This window comes from Eretmochelys imbricata, chromosome 26 (genome assembly GCF_965152235.1).
Source record: "Eretmochelys imbricata isolate rEreImb1 chromosome 26, rEreImb1.hap1, whole genome shotgun sequence".
NCBI lineage: Eukaryota > Metazoa > Chordata > Testudines > Cheloniidae > Eretmochelys > Eretmochelys imbricata.
Genome location: NC_135597.1, coordinates 1529049 through 1551012, shown reverse-complemented (window position 1 = coordinate 1551012; position 21964 = coordinate 1529049). Strand labels below are relative to the sequence as shown.

Sequence of the window (21964 nt, the reverse complement as noted above, 5' to 3'; positions counted from 1 at the left end):
GGGCGGGTTACTGTAGTTACAGCTTTGGTTACTGTCGTTGGAAAAAGACCCAGCAGATCTCTGCTCCTGCTGATTCATGATTTATAAATTAAGCTCAGATGAAGCCATGCTGAGGGATGCAGTCTTCCCCATTTCAGAAAGAACTTCACTGATAAATTATATATATTTTAGACTAAATGAAAATTGCTACAGCTCTGGATTCAGTCGAAAACTGCAGGGTTGGGTTATACCAATGGCTTTAACTACCAATTATAAACATGCCAGAGAAATGGAGGTTTGCTTGAGAAAGCATATTTAAAGTATTACAGACTGGTTCAGAAGTAGGCGGCCTGTCAAAATAAATATACTCTATAAAGGCCATGCCTGGAGCCCCCGGGAATATTACTCTTACAAAAATGATTCCTATTCTTTAGGGAGCAACCACTGTTATTTCCCTTCAGTTTTCTTAATTACTGCACAGAGTGCATTTGGTCCAACAGAAAGTCATACTTCCAGGGCCCCAAAAGAATCTGCATCCTTGTGCAGTGTGGCTGGCACTGGAGTAGAGGGAGAACAGCAGATGAAGGCTGCTCTCTGAAGTGACCTTCTTTTGGGGCTGCTGAGTTCGTTACCACACGTGGTCTCTATTAAATCTGATATGAATGAGTTCCTGAGCTAACTCAGCTGTGGGGCACCTCGTCGTGAGTAGCAGTGGTGGTGAACTTGCATCATAAATCTCATTCTGATATGCACAGGATATATCCGCCGCTAAAGGCCAACTGTCACTTTGCCTGTTAACATATCTGGGGTGGTTTTGTGACACAGAGGCTTGCCTGGTTTGCTGCAAGGCAGTCCTTTTCATGCTCAGTGGTGGTCTATTTCCAGCAAAAGAACGCGACTCTGCGCCAGAGAAAATGTTGTAGTAAAATAGTAACACTGCAGTGTATCCACATCATAGATTTGGTGTGGAAGAGGAGTTAGCCACGCTAGGGCATGTGTACCCTGTGCTGAAATAGCCGTTCTAGGTGAGCTGCGTCTGTTAGCATGCCCAGGTATGAACATGCACCTACTCTCTTAACGCCAGTCGCCAGAACCATGGTAAAGCACAGGTTTTGCTAGCGAGGTGCTAGTTCTTTTTTCATCTTCAGCAGAGGCATAGATCTTGTATGCAAGGTTTTAGCCACATCCATGGACTAAATTTGCAGTTACCAGAGCCATATAGTGGTGTGGATATGCATATATATCTCTCCCCCGGAGAAATCCAAGTGGAATTCTGCTATCTAGCACTAACCATGGGACGTTTGCGCGGGACACAGGTACATGTGGGCCCATGGGGAGGAAGGCACATCTAGTGAGACACAACTCAGACGAAGGAGTTATGTGAGGAAGGATGTGCTGATGAGCCATTCTCACTTGTCATGTTAATTTTGCTTTGACTCAGGCTCGCTTGATTTCCTCATGATTTATAAATGGTCTTAATTACAGTGCTGAAGAATGGAAGATAATGTGTCCTTTCTAACAGAAGCAGATGCTGCCCCATCTCACTGCCGCTAACGTGCTTTATTTTAAAAATCTGTTTCTCTTCAGGTCAGCGTCGCCACCCCAAAACAAAAACCAAAAGTCCCATTCTGCTTTGGTGAGTGTAACATATGATGGCGGGGGAAAGCACCAAAATGCCCAGCGCTCACATAATGACAGGTCTCTGACGGGAGGACTGGATGGTTAGGTGCTGTTATAAACCATGAGAATTCATAAACAGCAATTATCCCTGGGCCTTCTTTGTTCATTAGTATATGGTGTTCCAGAAGTGTGAGAGACTGTGTGTTGCTGGAAGGATGTTTTCAGAGAGGGTGAAATTCGCACTTGTACAGCGCAGTCAGCACAAAGGACTATGCACCACTTAAGTCCCTCTGAAACCCATAGGGCTAAATGGTGCCTTGATCCTTGTGCTGGCGTCTTCTGCACAGGGGTGGATTTCTCCTTTTGGGTGGGAGGGGACCTCGGTTTTTCCCTGTCTCCCCCAGTAGCCTGGATACTGTGGGTGGTTGTCTAGCTTGAGCAACCTTGTCCTAGTGCTTCTCTGCGCTAATGGAGGCTTCCCCCATATTCACCCTAATGCTGCAGTGCATTATACAATGTATTTTTCTGTGTGCCTGTAATTGCAAAGAAGAGGTGGTCTGGGATTGTTTTCCCTTCCCGGTGGCCCTTGGCTTTACCCAAGCCACAAAAGTTCCTCACTTTCATGAGCACTAAACTTACCTCAGAGTTAAAGCAGCAGAAACAACACCACCAGCACATACCTGTCTCAAAGGGCTTGGGGTGCGGCGGGGCGGGGGGGAGGGGTAGCGGGGGTGCCACAATTTTCTATACTTGCATGCAGGGAACATGAATCAGTACCAAACCCAGAGCAGGTAGCATATTCCCACGCCATGACTGAGCTTGCTGCTTTGCTGTGCTGTGCTACAGAATCCCATGTGCCTAAAATATGGGGAGTGCTCTGGTTTAACTCCTTGGGACTCCGGACACCCCAGCACAGAGTGCATTGGCGGCAGGGCAGTGCAAGTGCAGATGGCTGACGTGAGGAGGCACGGGTCTCAACAAAACCTTGCACAATTCAAAATGTCTCAAGGTTTTCAATGCAGAAATCCTATGAGGATGTTTCCTTTGACCCAGCTGCTGCAAGCCAGAAGGCCACACTAGCTAAGAAGTCAGGGGTGGAGAGGAGGGGATGCGTGTCCCAAGAGAGCTTTCCAGACTCCCATGGGACTCCTGTTCAGGATTTGATCTTCCTTTGATCGTTGCAGATGAAACTTAAAACTGTGGTTCTGACCACTGGCGGTCATAACAGCTCCCAGGGCACTTGTAAGCGTGTTACCACGAATGCCCTGGTTAAATTCTAATTCAGATCATTCCATTCTCTCCCCCTAAATTCCCTCTGTGGTTTCAGTTGGATTGTGGTATTCTTCACAGCCAGTCCTGAACTGTTGTGTAGTGTGGCAATGTGCAGTTAAACAGCTGCCATACTCCACCCCAGAGGTGGCTGCAGCTCAGTGGTGGTTCCTGGCATATTTTCCAGTCAAGTGGTTGCAAGGCTGAAATAGGTAATGCTTGCAGGGTACTGTGGGGTTGGAAGTTGAGAGGTGCTGCTGATGTGCAAGGTATTCTTATTAATTAATTCTTATGAATTAATTCTTATGAATTAATTTAACCATGCTGAGCACTGACTGGGGTTCCCTCTCTTTTTTCCCCCCCTCTCTTTGATAGTTATCAATGCTTTATCTCAGCGGTATTTCTTACAAGCCAGCGATCAAAAGGACCTACAGGACTGGGTGGAGGCTCTGAACCGTGCCAGCAAGATTACGGTATGTTAACGCTGCTGTCACTGCTTTCTCCACTTCCCTGTTGGGCAGTGGGGCTGTCCGAGAAATGTTTGGAAAAGCCGTATTTAACTTCTTGCTCTGACCTCATCCCCCATCTCCTTTCTGCAACCTGCTCAAAGGTAATGGTTGAGTCTGGCCAGAAACGGGCTGCTCCCGGGGCCAGCTGTGCTCTGAGGCTGAGCCGCTCTTGATGTGGCATTAGCACTGCTGGCTCTGCAGGAAATTCCTACTCAGATTTTTGAGTCTGTCATGTTTTAATTAATGCTGAGGTTGTGATTCACAGCCACAAAACCAGGAAAGGAGTTGAAACCCTGCTCTCAGCTAGCTGCTGCTCTGTCCTTCAGTCCCCTTGGGAGCTGCTCTGATCCATCCACATTCAGCATCGTGCCGCTCTGTGCTATAAAGCAATCGTGATGCCATCGGCTCCTGAGCTCCCTCAGCTCCCATTGGAAGGAATGGGACTGCTGCAACTTCCCAGGCAGTACAGAGAAGTTATTGACACTCTGCATGCTTAGTTGCTGCTTTGCAAGTTTTAATGACTTGCATGATTTTAATTGAAGAAAGAAAATACTCCAAGAAAAGGGGCTGATCTTTTGGTTATGAAGCTTCCTAAAGAGATTTTAGAGCTGGAAAAAGATACAGCACCTAAGTTCTAAGCTCAGCACCCACAATGTGGGCCAGAATTTCAGAAGTCCTTAGGACCAGTAGCTACCATTGAAAACTATAGTAAGTGAGCTATTCTGCAAATCTGGCCTCAGATGAGTGATCTCTGTGGCTTCTTTTCTTCTCTGGTAACTTAAATCTGGAGAGATTTTTATATTTATAAACCAAGATAAGATAAATTCACTTCCCGTATTCCCAGGCACAGCTGCTGCGTGTGACCATGATTAAACCCTTGGAAAAGAGAAGCTTCTAATGGAGATAGGCACACCCTTATGTGTTCTGGTGCTACTGTGTTAATGTAATTATTGAAGCCTGGGATCTGTGTGTAACTGATTTCTTGCTGCTGCTATCAAAGGGTTTATTTCTTGTGCTAAAGTAATTTGCTTATTCAGTTTTTCTTCTTCCTGGTACGGTTGGTCTCATGAGATTTGACACAGCAAACGCTTTGTATTGTGGGACACAGTAAGGGAGAGAATGTGACTGGACATGTCTCTGTCTTTCCCTCTCATATACCAGTGCATTTATATAGCCATAAGTTAACAGTGGCCCAGTGACTCCTGGTTTGCCTTCTCCTTGGCTGTTTAATGCTCCTTACAATGAGAGATGCTGCCTGTCCCTGTTGTTGATGGTAATTTAAGCATAAAGGTGAACCGGAATGATAGAGCTGTCCGTATACAGTCTATTTAGTGTTCGGTTTGTAGAAATGGGCTGGTGAAATGTCTGTTCTGATTAAGGTTCTTGAAGCTTGACTCATCATGGGACATCCCAGAACCTAACAGATCCATTGAAGGAGTCATATGATTTTAAAAGGATGAATTGAAGGACTCGAGATACCTAATGGTCACAGTGCTAGATGGATTTTACTGCCTCATACACTGATGTCTATTGCCTAGATTTTTATAAATCATGTATCAAGATAAATGATGTTGAACAAGTTAAGCAGTGATCTTTAGCACAGAACTCTCTTCTCCAAGCATCAATTGATCATGTGGTGTGCTATACATCTACAATATTGCAGTATAATAAAATGCAAAGGATTTCATTTTCCAAAGGGCTGGAGCCTGGCCTGCCTCTTGCTGGTGTGCATTGCACTTGCCTTTTTGTATCTGCAAGTGAACTGAGGATGCAAATCTGGGTCCCTGCAGCTGCCTGATGGAGGGTGAGCTGCTTGGCTGCACCTGCTCTGATTTGCACCTTCCACTCACTTCTGGGTGCAGGTTACACTTGTAAAAGCCCCAAATCAGCCCCAGAGGAATGGCAAATGCCCTGTTGGCAATGTCCTCCAAAGTGTGACTAGTAGAATATTAACTCTAGACTTGAAGGACACTGATCTGTTTCTCCTTGTGCCTTACACTTTTGTCATTTGCACCTGTGGAAAGTTAATTTAAAATGCTACTGTTCTGATCTGAGAGAGCTTTACCTCCACTCTGCACTTCTTCTGCAGAGGTGTCAGTGAGGATACAAGGTGCTGGCCATTGGCGAATCGGGCCCCTAGTATGCGGCTTTTAGAAAGAATTGCATCTGTTTATTGCTGAAAGGAGCCTGTTTGATTTTTTTAAACCCCTAAAACCCAAACTATTAAACGTTGGCTGGGCCTTCTTGGATCCTCTGGCGTGTCTAGATAGTTGGCCTGCATCACTCACTGGTTGACTGGGTCTTTAGTAGCTCAGCACATCAGACAAATCCAGCAGGGGAGTCTCCTGCCTTCTACAGGGCAGTTAGAAAGGACAGTGCTGCTAAAAATATTTGCAAGACTTTTGGGTGTGAGATTTGACCCACCTGCTCCCTGTGAATTTCCTTTCTCCCGTGCGCCTGTTCACACGGTCTGGCTTCTCTGGGCCATTCCCGTTACCAAGCTGCAATGTGGCCGGGTGCTGAGTAGAAACCTATAGCCGCTGAAAGACCAGATACAGTGAAAATGGGCAAGGGAATTAATGTGCTGCCTTTCCTAAGACCTGCAAATACATTGACCCAGACAGTGGGGTAGTGATCAATGGCTCCGTGTCTAGTTGGCAGCCGGTCTCAAGTGGAGTGCCCCAAGGGTCTGTCCGGAGCCGGTTTTGTTCAATATCTTCATAAATGATCTGGAGGATGGTGTGGATTGCACCCTCAGCAAGTTTGCAGATGACACTAAACTGGGAGGAGAGGTAGATACGCTGGAGGGTAGGGATAGGATACAGAGAGACCTAGACAAATTAGAGGATTGGGCCAAAAGAAATCTGATGAGGTTCAACAAGGACAAGTGCAGTCCTGCACTTAGGACGGAAGAATCCCATGCACCGCTACAGACTAGGGACTGAGTGGCTAGGCAGCAGTCCTGCAGAAAGGGGGGTTACAGTGGACAAGGGGTTACAGTGGACAAGAAGCTGGATATGAGTCAACAGTGTGCCCTTGTTGCCAAGAAGGCCAATGGCATTTTGGGATGTATAAGTAGGGGCATTGCCAGTAGATAGAGGGATGTGATCGTTCCCCTCTATTTGACATTGGTGAGGCCTCATCTGGAGTACTGTGTCCAGTTTTGGGCCCCAAACTACAAGAAGGATGTGGAAAAATTAGAAAGATCCAGCGGAGGGCAACAAAAATGATTAGGGGACTGGAACACATGACTTATGAGGAGAGGCTGAGGGAACTGGGATTGTTTAGTCTGCAGAAGAGAAGAATGAGGGGGGATTTGATAGCAACCTTCAACTACCTGAAAGGGGGTTCCAAAGAGGATGGATCTAGACTGTTCTCAGTGGTAGCAGATGACAGCAAGCAAGGAAGGAAGGATGGTCCAGCCCTTAGGGAGGTCCTCTTGGATTGAGAGACAGGTTCAGTTCCCTGCTCTCACAGACTTCATATGTGATCTTTGGCAAATCTCTTGGTTTCTCTTAGCCCTGTCTGTACAGTGGAGATCATAGCACTGCCCCGCTTCGCGGGAGTGGTGGGGGGGGTGAGAGTATGTACAAGTTGCAGTGGGGGAGGTTTAGGTTGGATATTAGGAAAAACTTTTTCACTAGGAGGGTGGTGAAGCGCTGGAATGGGTTACCTAGGGATGTGGTGGAATCTCCTTCCTTAGAGGTTTTTAAGGTCAGGCTTGACAAAGCCCTGGCTGGGATGATTTAGTTGGGGATTGGTCCTGCTTTTGAGCAGGGGGTTGGACTAGATGATCTAGTGGATGTATTGTTTCTTGACTTTAGCAAAGCTTTTGACACGGTCTCCCACAGTATTCTTGTCAGCAAGTTAAAGAAGTATGGGCTGGATGAATGCACTATAGGGTGGGTAGAAAGCTGGCTAGATTGTCGGGCTCAACGGGTAGTGATCAATGGCTCCATGTCTAGTTGGCAGCCGGTGTCAAGTGGAGTGCCCCAGGGGTCGGTCCTGGGGCCGGTTTTGTTCAATATCTTCATAAATGATCTGGAGGATGGTGTGGATTGCACTCTCAGCAAATTTGCAGACGATACTAAACTGGGAGGAGTGGTAGATACGCTGGAGGGGAGGGATAGGATACAGAAGGACCTAGACAAATTGGAGGATTGGGCCAAAAGAAATCTGATGAGGTTCAATAAGGATAAGTGCAGGGTCCTGCACTTAGGATGGAAGAATCCAATGCACCGCTACAGACTAGGGACCGAATGGCTCGGCAGCAGTTCTGCGGAAAAGGACCTAGGGGTGACAGTGGACGAGAAGCTGGATATGAGTCAGCAGTGTGCCCTTGTTGCCAAGAAGGCCAATGGCATTTTGGGATGTATACGTAGGGGCATAGCGAGCAGATCGAGGGACGTGATCGTCCCCCTCTATTCGACATTGGTGAGGCCTCATCTGGAGTACTGTGTCCAGTTTTGGGCCCCACACTACAAGAAGGATGTGGATAAATTGGAGAGAGTCCAGCGAAGGGCAACAAAAATGATTAGGGGTCTAGAACACATGAGTTATGAGGAGAGGCTGAAGGAACTGGGATTGTTTAGCCTGCAGAAGAGAAGAATGAGGGGGGATTTGATAGCTGCTTTCAACTACCTGAAAGGGGGTTCCAAAGAGGATGGCTCTAGACTGTTCTCAATGGTAGCAGATGACAGAACGAGGAGTAATGGCCTCAAGTTGCAGTGGGGGAGGTTTAGATTGGATATTAGGAAAAACTTTTTCACTAAGAGGGTGGTGAAACACTGGAATGCGTTGCCTAGGGAGGTGGTGGAATCTCCTTCCTTGGAAGTTTTTAAGGTCAGGCTTGACAAAGCCCTGGCTGGGATGATTTAACTGGGAATTGGTCCTGCTTCGAGCAGGGGGTTGGACTAGATGACCTTCAGGGGTCCCTTCCAACCCTGATATTCTATGATTCTATGATTCTATGATCTCCTGAGGTCCCTTCCAACCCTGATATTCTAGGATTCTGTGAGTGTATTGGGCTAGCTGGGCCCTTCATCTGGCATCGGAGCCGTGTGCCGAAACGCTAGCTCATCGGTTGTGCCAACAACAAACAGCACATGCCGCTTCTGCTTTCATTTCCGGGATCAATATGGCTACAAACTCATTTAGATGGGAGACCGGAAAGAGACCCCAGGAGACTGGTGCTCCAGCAATTCCAGACCAGTGTGCTGTGAAGAGTTTCTTTGTCCTGGCCCCATGGTACATACGCTCAGGTTGATGCACAGGGCTTAGCTGCCTTAGGTGGCAGAGGAATTCTGAAGTGCAGGATACAGAATTAGTCAGTGTGTGTCAATATTGTATTGAACATGCCAGAATAACCAGTTAAAGCACGTCCAGAGTCAGACGTTCTAAGAAAGGCTGTTTCCATACTAAACCTCCCTTGGCACTTCAGCCCAGGGCTAGTATTTCCTTATTTCATAGTCTTTTGGAAGAGAGAGAGGTTTGTCTGTCCCAGCTAGGGTGTGGGGTGTAAAATTGCAAGCACGGCACCAGCATCTGGACAGCAGAGGCAGCCTGTCTAGAGAGAGCCGGCTTGCGAAGAGGCACCGTTCAGAAGGACCGTTATTAAGTAGGACAGGCTGCTCTCCTCTTTAATTGCCAGAAGCTGGGAATGGGTGACAGGGGATGGATCACTTGGTGATGACCTGCTCTGTTCATTCCCTCTGGGGCACCTGGCATTGGCCACTGTCGGAAGACAGGACACTGGGCTACATTGTTCTGACCCAGTATGACCGATCTTATGTTCTCAGACAAGCGAGTAGCCCTAGCCAGGAGTGCCGGGCTCCCCTGCGGGCTGAAGCATGAGATTCCAGTCCATGCTTCTCCCACTGTGAGGCCATTGTCTTTCTGCATTTGTCATGGTCCCGGCTGACTATCCTCAAAGCTGCTTGGGACGCTGTAGCCTGGAACAGCTCAGTCACTTATGGGGAGGTTCTGAAAGGTGCAACTGCAGTTATGGGGAGAGATCCTGACTTTCAGTGGGATCTGGGCCCCTGACTGCCCTTTGCCATTGAAAATCTCCATCTTGATATGTATTGTGCAAAGCTTGATTTGTTACTTGCTTGTGGTTGCCAAAATATTTCTTCAGCACTCTACATGGGCAGCACTAAGCTAACCCTCACAGCAGGGAAGGAAGGATGGTCCAGCTCTTAGGGAGGTCCTCTTGGATTGAGAGACAGGTTCAGTTCCCTGCTCTCACACAGACTTCGTATGTGATCTTTGGCAAGTCACTCGGTTTCTCTTAGCCCTGTCTGTACAGTGGAGATCATAGCACTGCCCCGCCTCGCGGGGGTGGTGGTGGGGGTGAGAATACGTACATTAGAGACTCTGAGGTGCGTAGATACTGTCGTAGCTGGGGCAGTTACCTGCAATAGATACCCTGGAGAGGTAGCTAATTATTTTTTCCATTTTGCAGATGAAAACGGACTCACAGGCTGATTGCTGTGAGCTGGCTTCGAAAGGGCACCCCCTAGCAGCAGTGCATGCAGAGATTCAGGCCCCTACTATACGCTCCCTTTTCGTATGCATTGTGAAACCATTTCCGTTGGTTTGGCCATGTGTACCAGCTCCTCTGGCAGTGACGTGCACAGACCTCCTTGTCTGCACTCCCTTCTGCGATGCTTGAGAAGATGCAGACAGATGAAAGGCGGCATGTTGCGCAAGAGGTTCTGATCTGGCCCGTTGCTCGTCACGCCAGCATGTTTGGCGGCCTGGTGCACAGGGTGACAACCGCAGAAAGTTCCGCCGGACCATGCTGCACAGGTGTACGTTGCTGAGGACATGCTGCACAGTGCTGGGCTCCCGCGGGTGTGGGAACCTTCTGCCTCGTTGCTTTCTGTCACAGCAGCTGTGCTGTTTCTGAAACAGGAAGCGATGGTGTGTTAAGATGGTCATGTTTCCTGTTCCCTACCACTGAAGGCTGGCTACTTCATTTGGTTAGCGAAGCCTGGCTTTTGAGAACTGCCTGGAGTTTACTGCTTGGATTATTACTCCAAAGATGAACTGGAGAAAATATGTTTGTCAGCAAAGCAGCAAAATGCTTTCTGTTGAGCCTTTTCATGCTGCAGATCTATGTCTGACCAGTGGGTTGATTAGCTCAGCACTGAATCACTTTCTGTAGGCGACCGTAGCTGTCTGTTCTGGTCTGGCCAGGAAAGTCTTGGACTATTCACTCCTCTTCTCAGTCCTTATCTACACTCAAACTTGAGTCAGCTCAGTTAAACTGGTTCAGTTAAACTGGTCCACACCCTTGTGTGGAGATGCTCTCATTTCTGGAGTGCTTTATTTCTGGCTAGCTTCTATCTGTTCCTAATTGTCTTAAGCTAAACAAAAATAAGCCTGCTCTCAAACAAAAGAAGAGTGTCCACACAGCCTTTTACACCAGTTTAACTAACCTGGTTGTAAATCGCTCCTTAAGTAAAAATGATGTAACCATGTGTGTAGCTAAGCCCTTATTTTCAGGAGTGCAAATGTGCACACTGAATGCAAAGTACATGATGAGTCTAACGAGGGGAATAGCAGGAACATCCTCTGAGACTCTGTGTTTCTCAGCTCCGTGAGCTCGCTTCTGATATGAAAGCAATCCAGATAGTTGTACCTAGCCTGTACACAGCAACTGACATGTTCAGAGCAGTGCACAGACCTTGACTAATTCATCCTCCCAACATCCCTGCTGCAAAGGTATGTTCATGTTATCCACTTTCTACAGAAAGGGAAAATGAAGCACAGAGAAGTTAAGCAACTCGCCCCAGGTCACCGAGCAAGTCCGTGCCAGAGCAATGGTTAGAGCTCAGGAGTGCCTGTCTTCTTCCTGCCTGGAGCTCTTTCCTCTAGCCTGTGCTAGCAATCAAGAAACCTTCAAATCACATGCGGGGGAGGAGAACCATTCCCAGGACACCTGCACTGTCCCATGTCATTTTCCGGTAGCAACATCTTCTCCTTTGGCTTACAGTGCAGGGTCTTTGTCCCGTCCGCTTGCTGTCGAGTGGGATGTTCTGCTCAGTCTGGGGGATGCTGAAGGCAAGGAATAATCATGCATGAGAATCATGGGCTCTCCGGGGCCAAAAGGCCTGGAGGAGACCTGTGCCTGTGAAGGCACTTGAGAAACTGGATACCAATATTGCAGCTCAGGGACCTGGATGCATTCCCTCTCTGCAGTTTCTCTGCTGCCAGTGTTAGACCAGCTCTGCAGAAGAGAGCGATTGTTGACACAGATAACAAAACTGTTGCTGTAGAAATGGAGTTGTCTTGGGTTTGAGCCTCTTTCCTTTGGCACTATATACTTAGCACAGGTGGGTTAGTTCCCCCCCGAACATACTACCGAAGTGAACAGTGTGGGTAAATAGAGCGAAGGGCAGGGTCAAAGGGCTGGATCCCTAGTGACTGAAAAGTCTCTGAGTAAGGCAGGTAACCCCGCCTCTCCCCCCAGCTCTGGGTATGTCTACACTGCAAAGGAAAACCCGCCGCACCACCACGTCCCCGAGTCTGGGTCAATTGACTCGGGTTTGTGGGGCTAAAAATAGCCGTGTAGACGTTCCTGCTCCGAGTGGAGCCTGAAGCCCGGCGAAGGCGGAGGGTCTTGTAGCCCAAGCAGGCATGTCTACATGGCTATTTTTAGCCCTGCAGCCCGAGTGCCGTGGGCTGGAGTCAGTTGACTCAGGCTCTGAGTCTCGGTGCTGCAGGGTTTTTTGCGGTAGAGACATACCCCATGTGAACTGGTTGGCAATTTCCTTTCGCCTGCACAGAGTTACCGCAGCCTGGTTCTCTCCTGCCCCACTGCTTGTGGTGTGACTCAGCCTGTGTGAAGTGTGGGTAAAACACAACCCAACTGGAAAGGGCACCTTTGACACATGCCTGACACAGAGTCCAGGCCAGTGAGGAAGCACACCCATTAGCTTCCATCCCAGTTAAGATGGGTGAGCTCCTGGTGACCCACTTTGACCAGACCTGCTCCAGAGGGAGCCCCTTCTGGCATGTGGGGGCTCATGCACTGTTCAGAGAATCCATCCTGAGTTTACACCAGCTTGTGGCAACAAGCCTCTGATTTTAGCCAGAAAAATCCAAGGTTTCAGCTTCAGCCAGAGGGTTGTGGGCTGCGTCCAGCCTGCCCGGGGAGGATCTGTGAGCATTTGTGGCTGATTATGCCACACCCATTGGCAGACTGACAGAACAGCCAGATTTGCAGTCTCATCTGCAACCAAAGGAAGAACAAGTAACTTTACATAGGAACATCCCTGAGTCTCAGGAGCTGGTTTGGGAAAGACCAATGACAACAGCAAGAGAAACAGGCCACGTACACGCAGGGAAATGCATGAGGGGGTGTGTGTGATTCCTGCCCAGATCCGTGCCCTTTCCCCAGGACACGGAGAGGGCTGTTCCCCCAACTGCAGTGGGAGTAGAGCGGCCTTGTCCTGCTGTTACCTCTTGCTGGTTAGTGGTGTGTCGGTGTTCGGGAGGGGATGATTCAGCGTGCTCGGAATACAAAGCTGGGTCCCAGCCGCTGCCTTGCCCGCTGCTGGGGTCACACCGCTGTAGATGTGCTGTCGCCGACCTGCTTAGACTTGCAAAAGCTAATCGTTAAATCTGGCAGTAATGAGAGCAGGACAATTAACGGAGCACAAATGCAGAGGGCTCCAGAGGCAGGTCACAGACTCGTGTCAGGTGATGTTTAATTATCCGCCACCTCTCTTCTTTCCTCGTGTCATCGGGCTCTCCTGCAAACTACCTGGGATGGAGCCATACCCTCATTAACCTTGATGTGGGGCGTCTTGGTGGTGGGGTTTAAAGGGGCACTGCTGTATTTGTACAGGAGAATGGACAGGCCAGTGTCCCAGTGCAGACCCTAAGCCGAAACCTGCTAAGTCTTCATTTCTACCAGGATGGGTGGTTTGGGGCTAGATTTGACTCCCCCATTTCTGTCGTTCACAGGTGCCAAAGAGTGGTAGTTTGCCCCCAGCCACAGAGATTACAAAGCCCCCCATTGCACCCCAAGCCCAGGAGAAGAAACCGCAGGTGGCCTACAAGACGGAGATCATTGGAGGGGTGGTTGTGCACACACCTATCTCTGTCAATCAGGTAAGCTGGGCGTGTCTGCGTTGCATTGCCTTGGCAGAGTGGGCCTCTGGCTTGTGCTAGCAGAGAACGTTCTGAAATGTGCATTCAGTTGGGAGGAACCAGAATGTGCCCTGTGAGGATGGCGGCATCGGCAACCTCTGTGATAAAAATCCCGATCAGTCAGTCATTGTCCCCCCACCCCCCAAATTATGAGCTTGGCTTAAAAATCATCAACGTTTAAAAACAAACTTTAGGTGCCTATTCTTTGCCCCCTGGTTTCTTAGCCTTAGGGTTCTGTTGGTTCTCATTTTGCAGCTTTTTCTCTGGCAACCCAGAGGGCTAGAAGCTTCTTTTTCTTTCCTTTTTATAAAAGAAAGCTGAGATTCTCACGAGTCCAGGAGCCTGGGGCTCTAAGAAAAGCACCACGTACTGCAAGTCTCACGATAAAATCACAAGAGTTGGCAATTTGGGGACGGTGAATAGAAACGATCTGTAGTTTAACTTTCGCTCCTTGCCTTTCTGTCTCCAAGCAGTGGAAATGAAATACTCTTGGTACCAGCACAATGCTCTGGGACTGTAGCATCTCACTGGCTCGAAGGAGCAATTCTTGAGGGATGTAAGGGGGAAAAGCTGGCAGTTCTCTGCACACTTAGCAGGGTGATGAAATTTATACCACATTCTGCTCTTTGATTTTCCTGTATTTAACTGTTGGGGAGGCTTCCAGCTGTATGCTTGACCCATGTCTGTGCCATTGACTGGGTCTCTGCTTCATCATTTTTATGTCCTAGCTTCTGCCTCTAATCATTTCTCTACCAGACATAACAGAGACCTATGAAACAACTGTGTGTGATTAACGTGGTATGAGGGATAAACAGTCTTGGGATGAAATGCAGGGTCCTTGCTGCTTAGCTAGCATGTGTTTGAGCAGGAAATGCAATATTCCTGCCTATTTCCTCTTCCAATTCCTTTCTAATACAGTCCGCAAAGCTCTGCTGTAAACCAGGCCAACAAGCATTGCATCTGTTTTCTTCTACAAGCTGTTCCCATCCTGCCTTTCGCAGAATAAACACTACTCAGGTGTGTAGTTAACTGCAACAAATTATACCTGGATCCCAACCTTTTAAGTGACAAATACTATCCATCATCTACCAGAGGTGGGAAACCCGCATTTATTATTGTTCGTTTTTAAGTGCCTGTCTGAGCCCCCGAACTATGAAGCAATACAGCAAGTGGGGGAATATCTTTTAATACACAGAGACAACAGACTGCAAGCTAGGCCGCTTTGTATAGTAACTCACACGCTACAACAGTAAAGCTTGTGCATGAGGCCCACAACAAATAACCTCCCACTAGAGCCCCAGCTGCCCCCACTCCATCCCAGTGTTTCTCCCAGGAAATGGGTGGATCTTGCAGCAAGTCCTAAGGGTAATAAATCTGGTTTCCAGGGGTCCAAGTTGAGGATCCTTCACAAAAAACACCTTCCCTCTTAAACCAGGGGACTGTTGGCTCACGCGCCTCGCCACATTGCATCTGTTTTGAGCCCAAACCATTTAGGTCTTTATAGGCCAAGAACACCTCAGATCCCTCCTGGAAACTGATAGGCAGCTGGGGCAGATTCTGGAGCAACAATGTCACATGAGCTGCATGAAGTGCGGCTAGGCAGGCATACGTCAGGGGATGAAATCTGGTCGTTGGCATATACCCAGAGCCCTTCCAGGGTGTGGTAAAATCTCTTGCCGTCCTGGGACAGGGGCACGCAGAGCAGAATGTGACACAGGAAATCGGTGGCAGGGCTGATGTCTCAACACCTAGATACCATGGTGACCGGCATTCCAGAAACGCCTCAGGGAGATGGGTTTAGCTGAAAAGTGTGACCAGAAAGTCCCTGATGGGCTATGTGTCTAAGCAGCCTCAGTAACGCAGCCTAAATCAGCAGTTCTTCACACTGAGTGGCAGGTGCTTCAGACAGTACCAAACTGGGGACTTAAATCACACCCCTTTGGTCTGCTTGCCGTCTCTCTCGCACACGTGTGTCTGGGGAGCTGCACGCTCTGGTGCGAGCCAGTAACTTTTTCACCCAGAATTTAGTATGAACCCTTCAAATGTGCAACTTGCTCCAGTTTTCAGAGGTGAGGCAGAACTTGGTGCTAAATTGGAGGCATTTCCAGTGACTGAACTTCAGTGTGGTTGTTGAGGGAGGATCTTGAGTGTCGTTGCTTCGGTTTAACCCATTATGTGACATCTGTTGCCTGGGGAATCTGTCTGGAACATATCTCTGAGTCTGACATTTAGGCTCTGAGCTGTCTGGGCAAGAGGCAGGAGGCTGTCTGACCTTCTCTGAAGTAACACAGTCTGATTACACACTTCCCCTATTGGTGGAATTGATTTGCACTTTCAGTTCAGGAAACCAGGTCTGTGCCTGTGAAACCTTCCCACTCAGGGTTTATAAATAGCTGCACACAGCACTTCGCTCTGGCTCCAAAGTGCAGTGAGCCAAAAGGGGTTTATGGAGCCACATGCAAAGCTGCAAACTGCCTCAGCTTTCATGCCCCTTAGCTGTGGCCTGGTCTCTGTCTCAATTCCCCACTTCTTCAAGGCCCACAGAAGATCAGAGCCAGATCACCTGCCTGGTTCCACTAGCTCCAGCTGCTGCTCTCCAGAACAGCAGCTGGGAGATGCCACAGAAGGTGTGGAGACCCCCCTTTCTCCAGTAGTCCCACTCTCCCTTTCCCTTGACGCATGGGAGGGGCATGTGCATGACCATCGGCAACTTCCACCTTCTGGTGTTTTGACAGCCTAATTTCAGCTGTTATCAGTCACATGCCTAAAAATAGAATGGAGATTTAAGTCACTGCGGTGTTCTCCTTGGCAGGCGTTTTTAACTCTTCCCTGGCCATACAGATGTGCACATGTGCAGAATTGGGCCTGATTGGAGCATAGGAATTGCCAGGGTTGGATCAGACCCATGATCCATCTAGACCAGTAGCCTGTCTCTGATCGTGCCAACACTAGCTCCTTCAGAAGAAGGTGCAAGAGACCTGACGGGGCAATTATGGGATAAAGCAGGGTCTTGGGTTTTTAATCCTAACTCAGCATGTATGTTCTCATTATCCATGTACATGTCTAAGGGAGACTGCTGGCAGGAAGTAGCAGAGCAAGACAATTGTACAGCTCCATCCTGTGTGAATAGGCACTCAAACTATTCAGCTTATCAGAGAGAAGGTTAAGATGTGACTTGATTGTGGTCTAGTACCTCCCAGGAGAGAAGATTTGTGATAGCGAAGGGATCTTTAATTTAGAAGACAAAGACAGGAAAAGATCCAGTGGCTGGAAATTGAAACTAGACAAATTCAGACCAGAAATAAGGTGCAAATTTTTAACAGGGAGGGTAAATGACCGTTGGGGCAGCTCACCTCAGGATGTGGTGGATTCTTCATCACTTTAAGTCCAAGTTGCTTGGTTCTCTAAGAGAGATGCTCTGACTCAAAGTAGGAGTCGCTGGATGAGGGTCTCTGGCCTGTGTTCTGCAGGAGGTCAGACCAGATGATCTAATGGTCCCGTCTAGCCTTAAATTCTATGAATCTATATGTTTCCAGGGGGGTGTTTTCACTTCCCATTTTGAAGCAGTTCCTCCTATCCCAGTCCCTGGTTGTGTGTGGGGCTCGCTGCCTGAGTGAGCAGCTCTATAGGGAGATGTATTTCACCATTTCTAGGAAGGTAGGAGAGTGTTCAATTCAAAGGACCACTTTCATCCTTCCTACCGTGTCTTTAGGACTGCTGTTGGGATGAGCGCTGGCCTGCTGGTTAGAACACCAGCCCGGTAGTCAAAAGACATGGGTGATGTTCCTGGCTGCACCATTGATCTTAGGTGCTGTGACCTTTGTTGTGTCCCTTCCTAGGTCTTTGCCAGTTTCCCAGCCTGTGAAAATGGGGATAATGCTCTTGAGCATCCTGGGTGCTGATCCTCACTGCAGGGGCCCGCATTGGGAGGCATTTCCATTTTTTAAGTGCTTTGAGACCTGGGGATGGAAGGCGCTCGAGAACTGCAGAAGTTTATGAGAGATTTCCTCTGGAACGTGGGGTTTTAGCCTTGGTGTCTCCTGTGCCGACACCAGGACACCAGAAAACAGGCACAGAAAGGCAACTGGCCCCACACTCGCTCAGCAAGTCTGGTACCACTTTCCGTGCAAAACCCCCATGCTAGCTTCGTGCGAATGGCTGCTCTGGGCTTACACTGAGAACAAGCCTGTCCCTAGACACAGTGGCATTTGCCTCCCTGAGGGTGGCAGCTCCCCTTGACTCCCACTCACTGGGAATATTTGGAGGCTGGTGCAGAGGAATCCCCAGGGCTGGCAGCTGAGGCTCTTGGTGTATGCACCTTGCGCTGTGCTCCCTGGGCACCGAGTCCTTGGCAGGAAGCCCAGGCCCTCCCCGCACGCTTTCCGTTTGGCTGCAGTCCAGGCTGAGAATCCAAGGGGAGGTTTCCAGGCCCAGCTGCAACAGCTTTGACGCCCTGCCTGGGTTTCTGACTCTGCTTTGCTTCCTTGCCCAAGTCTCATTTTCCATCCCTGTTCTGGGAAGCTCTCGTCTGTGTCTACAGGTTTCCCTGCAAGGCTCTGGCGGGCCCCAGCCGGGGGCATCCTGGTGAAGCCCTGATACCCGGGGGGAAAGAACCGAGCCTTCTTTCTGGCTCAGTGTTTCCCCTGGCTCCTCGTTGCGGCCCGGTGGCTGCGAGCCAGTGGTTCCCCTCCGCCTGGCACTGACACTAAGCTGCTTTGTGGAGTGCAGAGGGAGCCTGTAGCCTGCGTGAGCAGGGCAGCAGCAGCTGGGCACACAATGGTGCTGTGTATTCTGGCCTCTTGTCACTTGGGAGTCAAGCTTACTGTCTATTAAAAACAAATCAGCAGCAGTTAAGTCGGCACCCTGCCATGTGATTTATGTGGCAAGTGAATGCTGGTCTGCTCTCCCATGTGAGGGGGTGGGGGTTTGCTTTTGGGTTAGTTTGTTCTCCAGCAAAAGCCTAAATCTCCATCCACAGCCTCTGTTTGCTTTAGAGTCGCTTTCGCTCTGCAGAGGGGGTTGAGGGAAGGATGCCAGCTGTTGAGTTGTTTTCTGCATTTCTGATGCTGCCCTTGGTGAAATGGCCTTTCCTCCCCTTCCTTCATGGCCTCTCTGCCTTGCCTCAGGTGCAGCTTTGTGACTCCAGGCAGGAGGAAAGGAGAGTCCTGGCCTCATTGATAGGAGGGATGGAAAGGCCTTGCTCCTGTCTGGCCCATTTCTCTGGGAGTCAGTGAAGGATTGCTCCTTACAGCCTAACCTCTGGGGAAATGTCTTCCCTAGTTTAATGTCCCTAACGATGCGCCTTCCATCCTTCCCTCTGCTCCACCCTTCTCCAAACACCAAGTGCTGCAATGCATGGCAAAGGGCCTGTATGAATCCAAGTGACGGGGGCGTGGGGCTGCTGCTCTCCTGCTGCAAAAGCGTCTCTCCCTCCTACCAGCCAGGTGGGCTGCAGAGCACCCTGCCTGGCTCAGGGGTGCACGGAAGGGAGTGAAGGGCTGGCTTGGGCACAAGTTGCTTTATTTTGATTGATTTAGTTTGGTCCTGGAAAAATCAAAGTCTTGTCATGGAGGGTGGGCGAAAGTGCACAGCGGAGGGTGAGAGATCGGGGCATGTTGTCTGGTTAACCGCACCGGTCCTCTTCACCAGCGTGAATGCCATATAAGGACAACCCGAGCGAGCCCTGCAAGCCAACTGGTAAGAGCCAGGGGCCGCTGCTCTCACAATTCACTAACCTCAAACTTGTGCTGAAAGGAGGGGGATGGGGGGGGAGAGAGAGAGAGAGAGAGAGGTGCACAGTGGTTACATTTTATCCCCCCCCCCCGCCCCCTTCCTCCTCAGTTCTGCCTTGCGAAGGAGGCAGGAGGGGCTGGGCTGAGTGCCTGTTTCTTCGGGGTTGTATAATGAGGGCAGAGTAACAATGGCACGGCAGCAGGCAGTGGAAAACGTGTCTGTCTGCTGACTTCTACCACGTTTTTCCGCCCTTTGAGTCTCCCAGGAAGTACCTATCCGGGCCCCTCCCAGCCCCGGACAAGCACGGAGAAGGCGGGCGGCTGGAGGCTGCTGGAGCTGGGCTCCCTTCCCGCCAGCTGCGCGATTGCCCTGGTGTTGCTGTTGTGTGGGATGTGCTGCAGGTAAACCACAGAGCACGGTGTCCTGACGCTGCTCTAAGGACCAGCAAGAGCCCACGGGGGCTGGGCTGACGTGCCCCATCCATCAGTCTCTTCTGCGTGGGGCCCGCGGCCGTGTCAGAGTCCCAGCCTGGCAGCTGCAACAGGATGTGCTTTCTCTGCTCCGGGCCCCTTTGTGTCTGCTCCTGTGAGCTGTCTGGCAGCGAGATTCCTGCTGGGCTGGTGAGCAGGGCACCTGCGGCAAATGGCAGGGACAGCTGCAGGATGAGCATCTGTATGTGCAGCTCTGTGATCCCCGCTCGCCCGGTGCTGGGCTGGTGGCTGGTCCAGCTAAGGAGCAGGGGTTGGAATGGGCCTGCTGTCCCTGAGTGCCAGGGGCTGAGGAGGGCCCTTTAGGAAAGGAACGACGTCCAGTGCAGGACAGCAGATTCCAGTCCTCTGAATCCCCAGTGTTACTTTCCGGGGGCTGGGAGAGGCCCAGGGTGCTGCACGTTTGTGTCAGATGCCTGCAGTGCACCCAGAGATGAGATGAGGCCTGACAGAGACCCCGGCCTGCTGAGACTGAGCTCTGCGTGAGAGAGATTTGGTTTGGTGCAGCAGGATGGGTGTCCCATGTTGCGCCAATGATCTTGCAACATGCAGACTGCAGCAGCCGTCCCTGGGCAGCCCCTGCTCTGAGTGACATTGCTGGGTGCAAATAAACCCCGTGCACTCGCGTGTGGTGCTGGCTGCATTGTACGGATTCAGAGTTTAAGGCCAGGAGGGATCATTAGATCATCTAGGCTGACTCTCCAGTATAACACAGGCCATAGAATTTCATCCGGTTATCCCGGTACTGAGCCCGATAACGTGTTTGGCTGAAGCAAACATGGCCTGGATGCCCTTCTGCAAGACATTGAGAGGTGGAGAATGCACCACTTCTCTCAGTGGTTTGTCCCTCACTTAACAATGTGTGCCTAATTTATCATTTGAATTTGTCTGGCTTCAGCTTCTGGCCAGTGGTTCTTGTTTTGCCTTTCTCTGCAGTACTGGTCTCACCAACACCGTATGCAAAGGTCAAATCAGCTCCCTGCTCCTACTCCTTAGCACTCAAGAAAGGGATCTGGGAGGCCGTGTGGATAGTTCTCTGAAAACATCCACTCAATGTGCAGCGGCCGTCAAAAAAGCGAACAGAATGTTAGGAACCATTAGGAAAGAAAATACCGTAATGCCACTATATAAATCCATGGTGTGCCCACACCTGGAATACTGTGTGCAGTTCTGGTCACCCTGTTTCAAAAAAGATATATTAGAATTGGAAAAGGTATAGAGAAGAGCAACAAAACAGCTTCCGTATGAGGAGAGATTTAAAAGACTGGGACTGTTCAGTTTAGAAAAGAGTTGATTAAGGGGGGATATGATAGAGGTTTATAAAATCATGAATGAGGTGGAGAAAGTGAATAAGGAAGTGTTATTTACCTCTCCACATAACACAAGAATAAGGGGTCACCCAATTAAATTAATAGACATCAGCTTTAAAACGAACAAAAGGCAGTACTTTTTCCACAAAACACATAGTTAACCTGTGGAACTCATTGCCAGGGGATGTTGCCAAAATTATAGTGGGGTTCAAAAAAGAACTGGATTCAAGTTCATGGAGAATAGGTCCATCAAAGGCTATTTAGCCAAGATGGTCAGGGATACAACCTACTGCTCTGGGTGTCCCGAACCCCTGACAGCCAGAAGCTGGGAATGGGCGACAGGGGATGTATCACTTGATGATTCCCTGTTCTGTTCCTTCCCTCTGGGGCACCTGGCAGTGGCCACTGTCGGAAGACAGGATGCTGGGCTAGATGGACCTTTCGTCTGACCCAGTGTGGCCGTTCTTATGTTCAATCTTTGCGTCATCCACAGATTTTATTAGCAGTGACTTTATTTTCACTTCCAGATCACTAGTAAAAAGGTGAAATAGCTTTGGGCCTAGCACTGGCCCCTGCAGAGCCCCACTAGAAACCCCCCCATTTGAAGCTGATTAATTGACAACAACTACATTTTGAGATCTGTCAATTAGCCCGTTCTTCGTCAATGTAAAGTGCGCGTCATATGAGTGCGTCCTGCTAGCGTTTGACTCCGCATGTTCTGTGGGACTAAGGCCAGCTCCTTGGTGTTGCTCTGTGTTGGATTTCCCAAGCTGCGGCGTGCCGACCAGGATCCCAACCCCCGAGGCCAAGGTTTGCGGAGCTTGTGCATTTTTTTTTTTTTTCACTTCTGAAAATCAGGGCACCTGCAAACGTTGCTCTCGTGTTTGCATGGGGC

The 21964-nt window shown here is 49.5% G+C and overlaps 1 protein-coding gene across 2 annotated transcripts in view; it reads left to right on the top strand.

Annotated features, from left to right (window-relative positions):
• Window positions 1-21964, top strand: part of PLEKHA2 (pleckstrin homology domain containing A2) — a 56523-nt gene that overhangs the window by 14762 nt on the left and 19797 nt on the right. Inside the window, exons 4-6 of one of the 2 annotated variants that reach the window (XM_077805764.1) lie at window positions 1567-1615; window positions 3244-3341; window positions 13353-13499. In XM_077805764.1, coding sequence (XP_077661890.1) covers window positions 1567-1615; window positions 3244-3341; window positions 13353-13499 — 294 coding nt within the window. Of the gene's footprint in view, window positions 1-1566; window positions 1678-3243; window positions 3342-13352; window positions 13500-21964 lie in introns of both variants that reach the window. The other variant, XM_077805765.1, reaches the window with a different exon arrangement.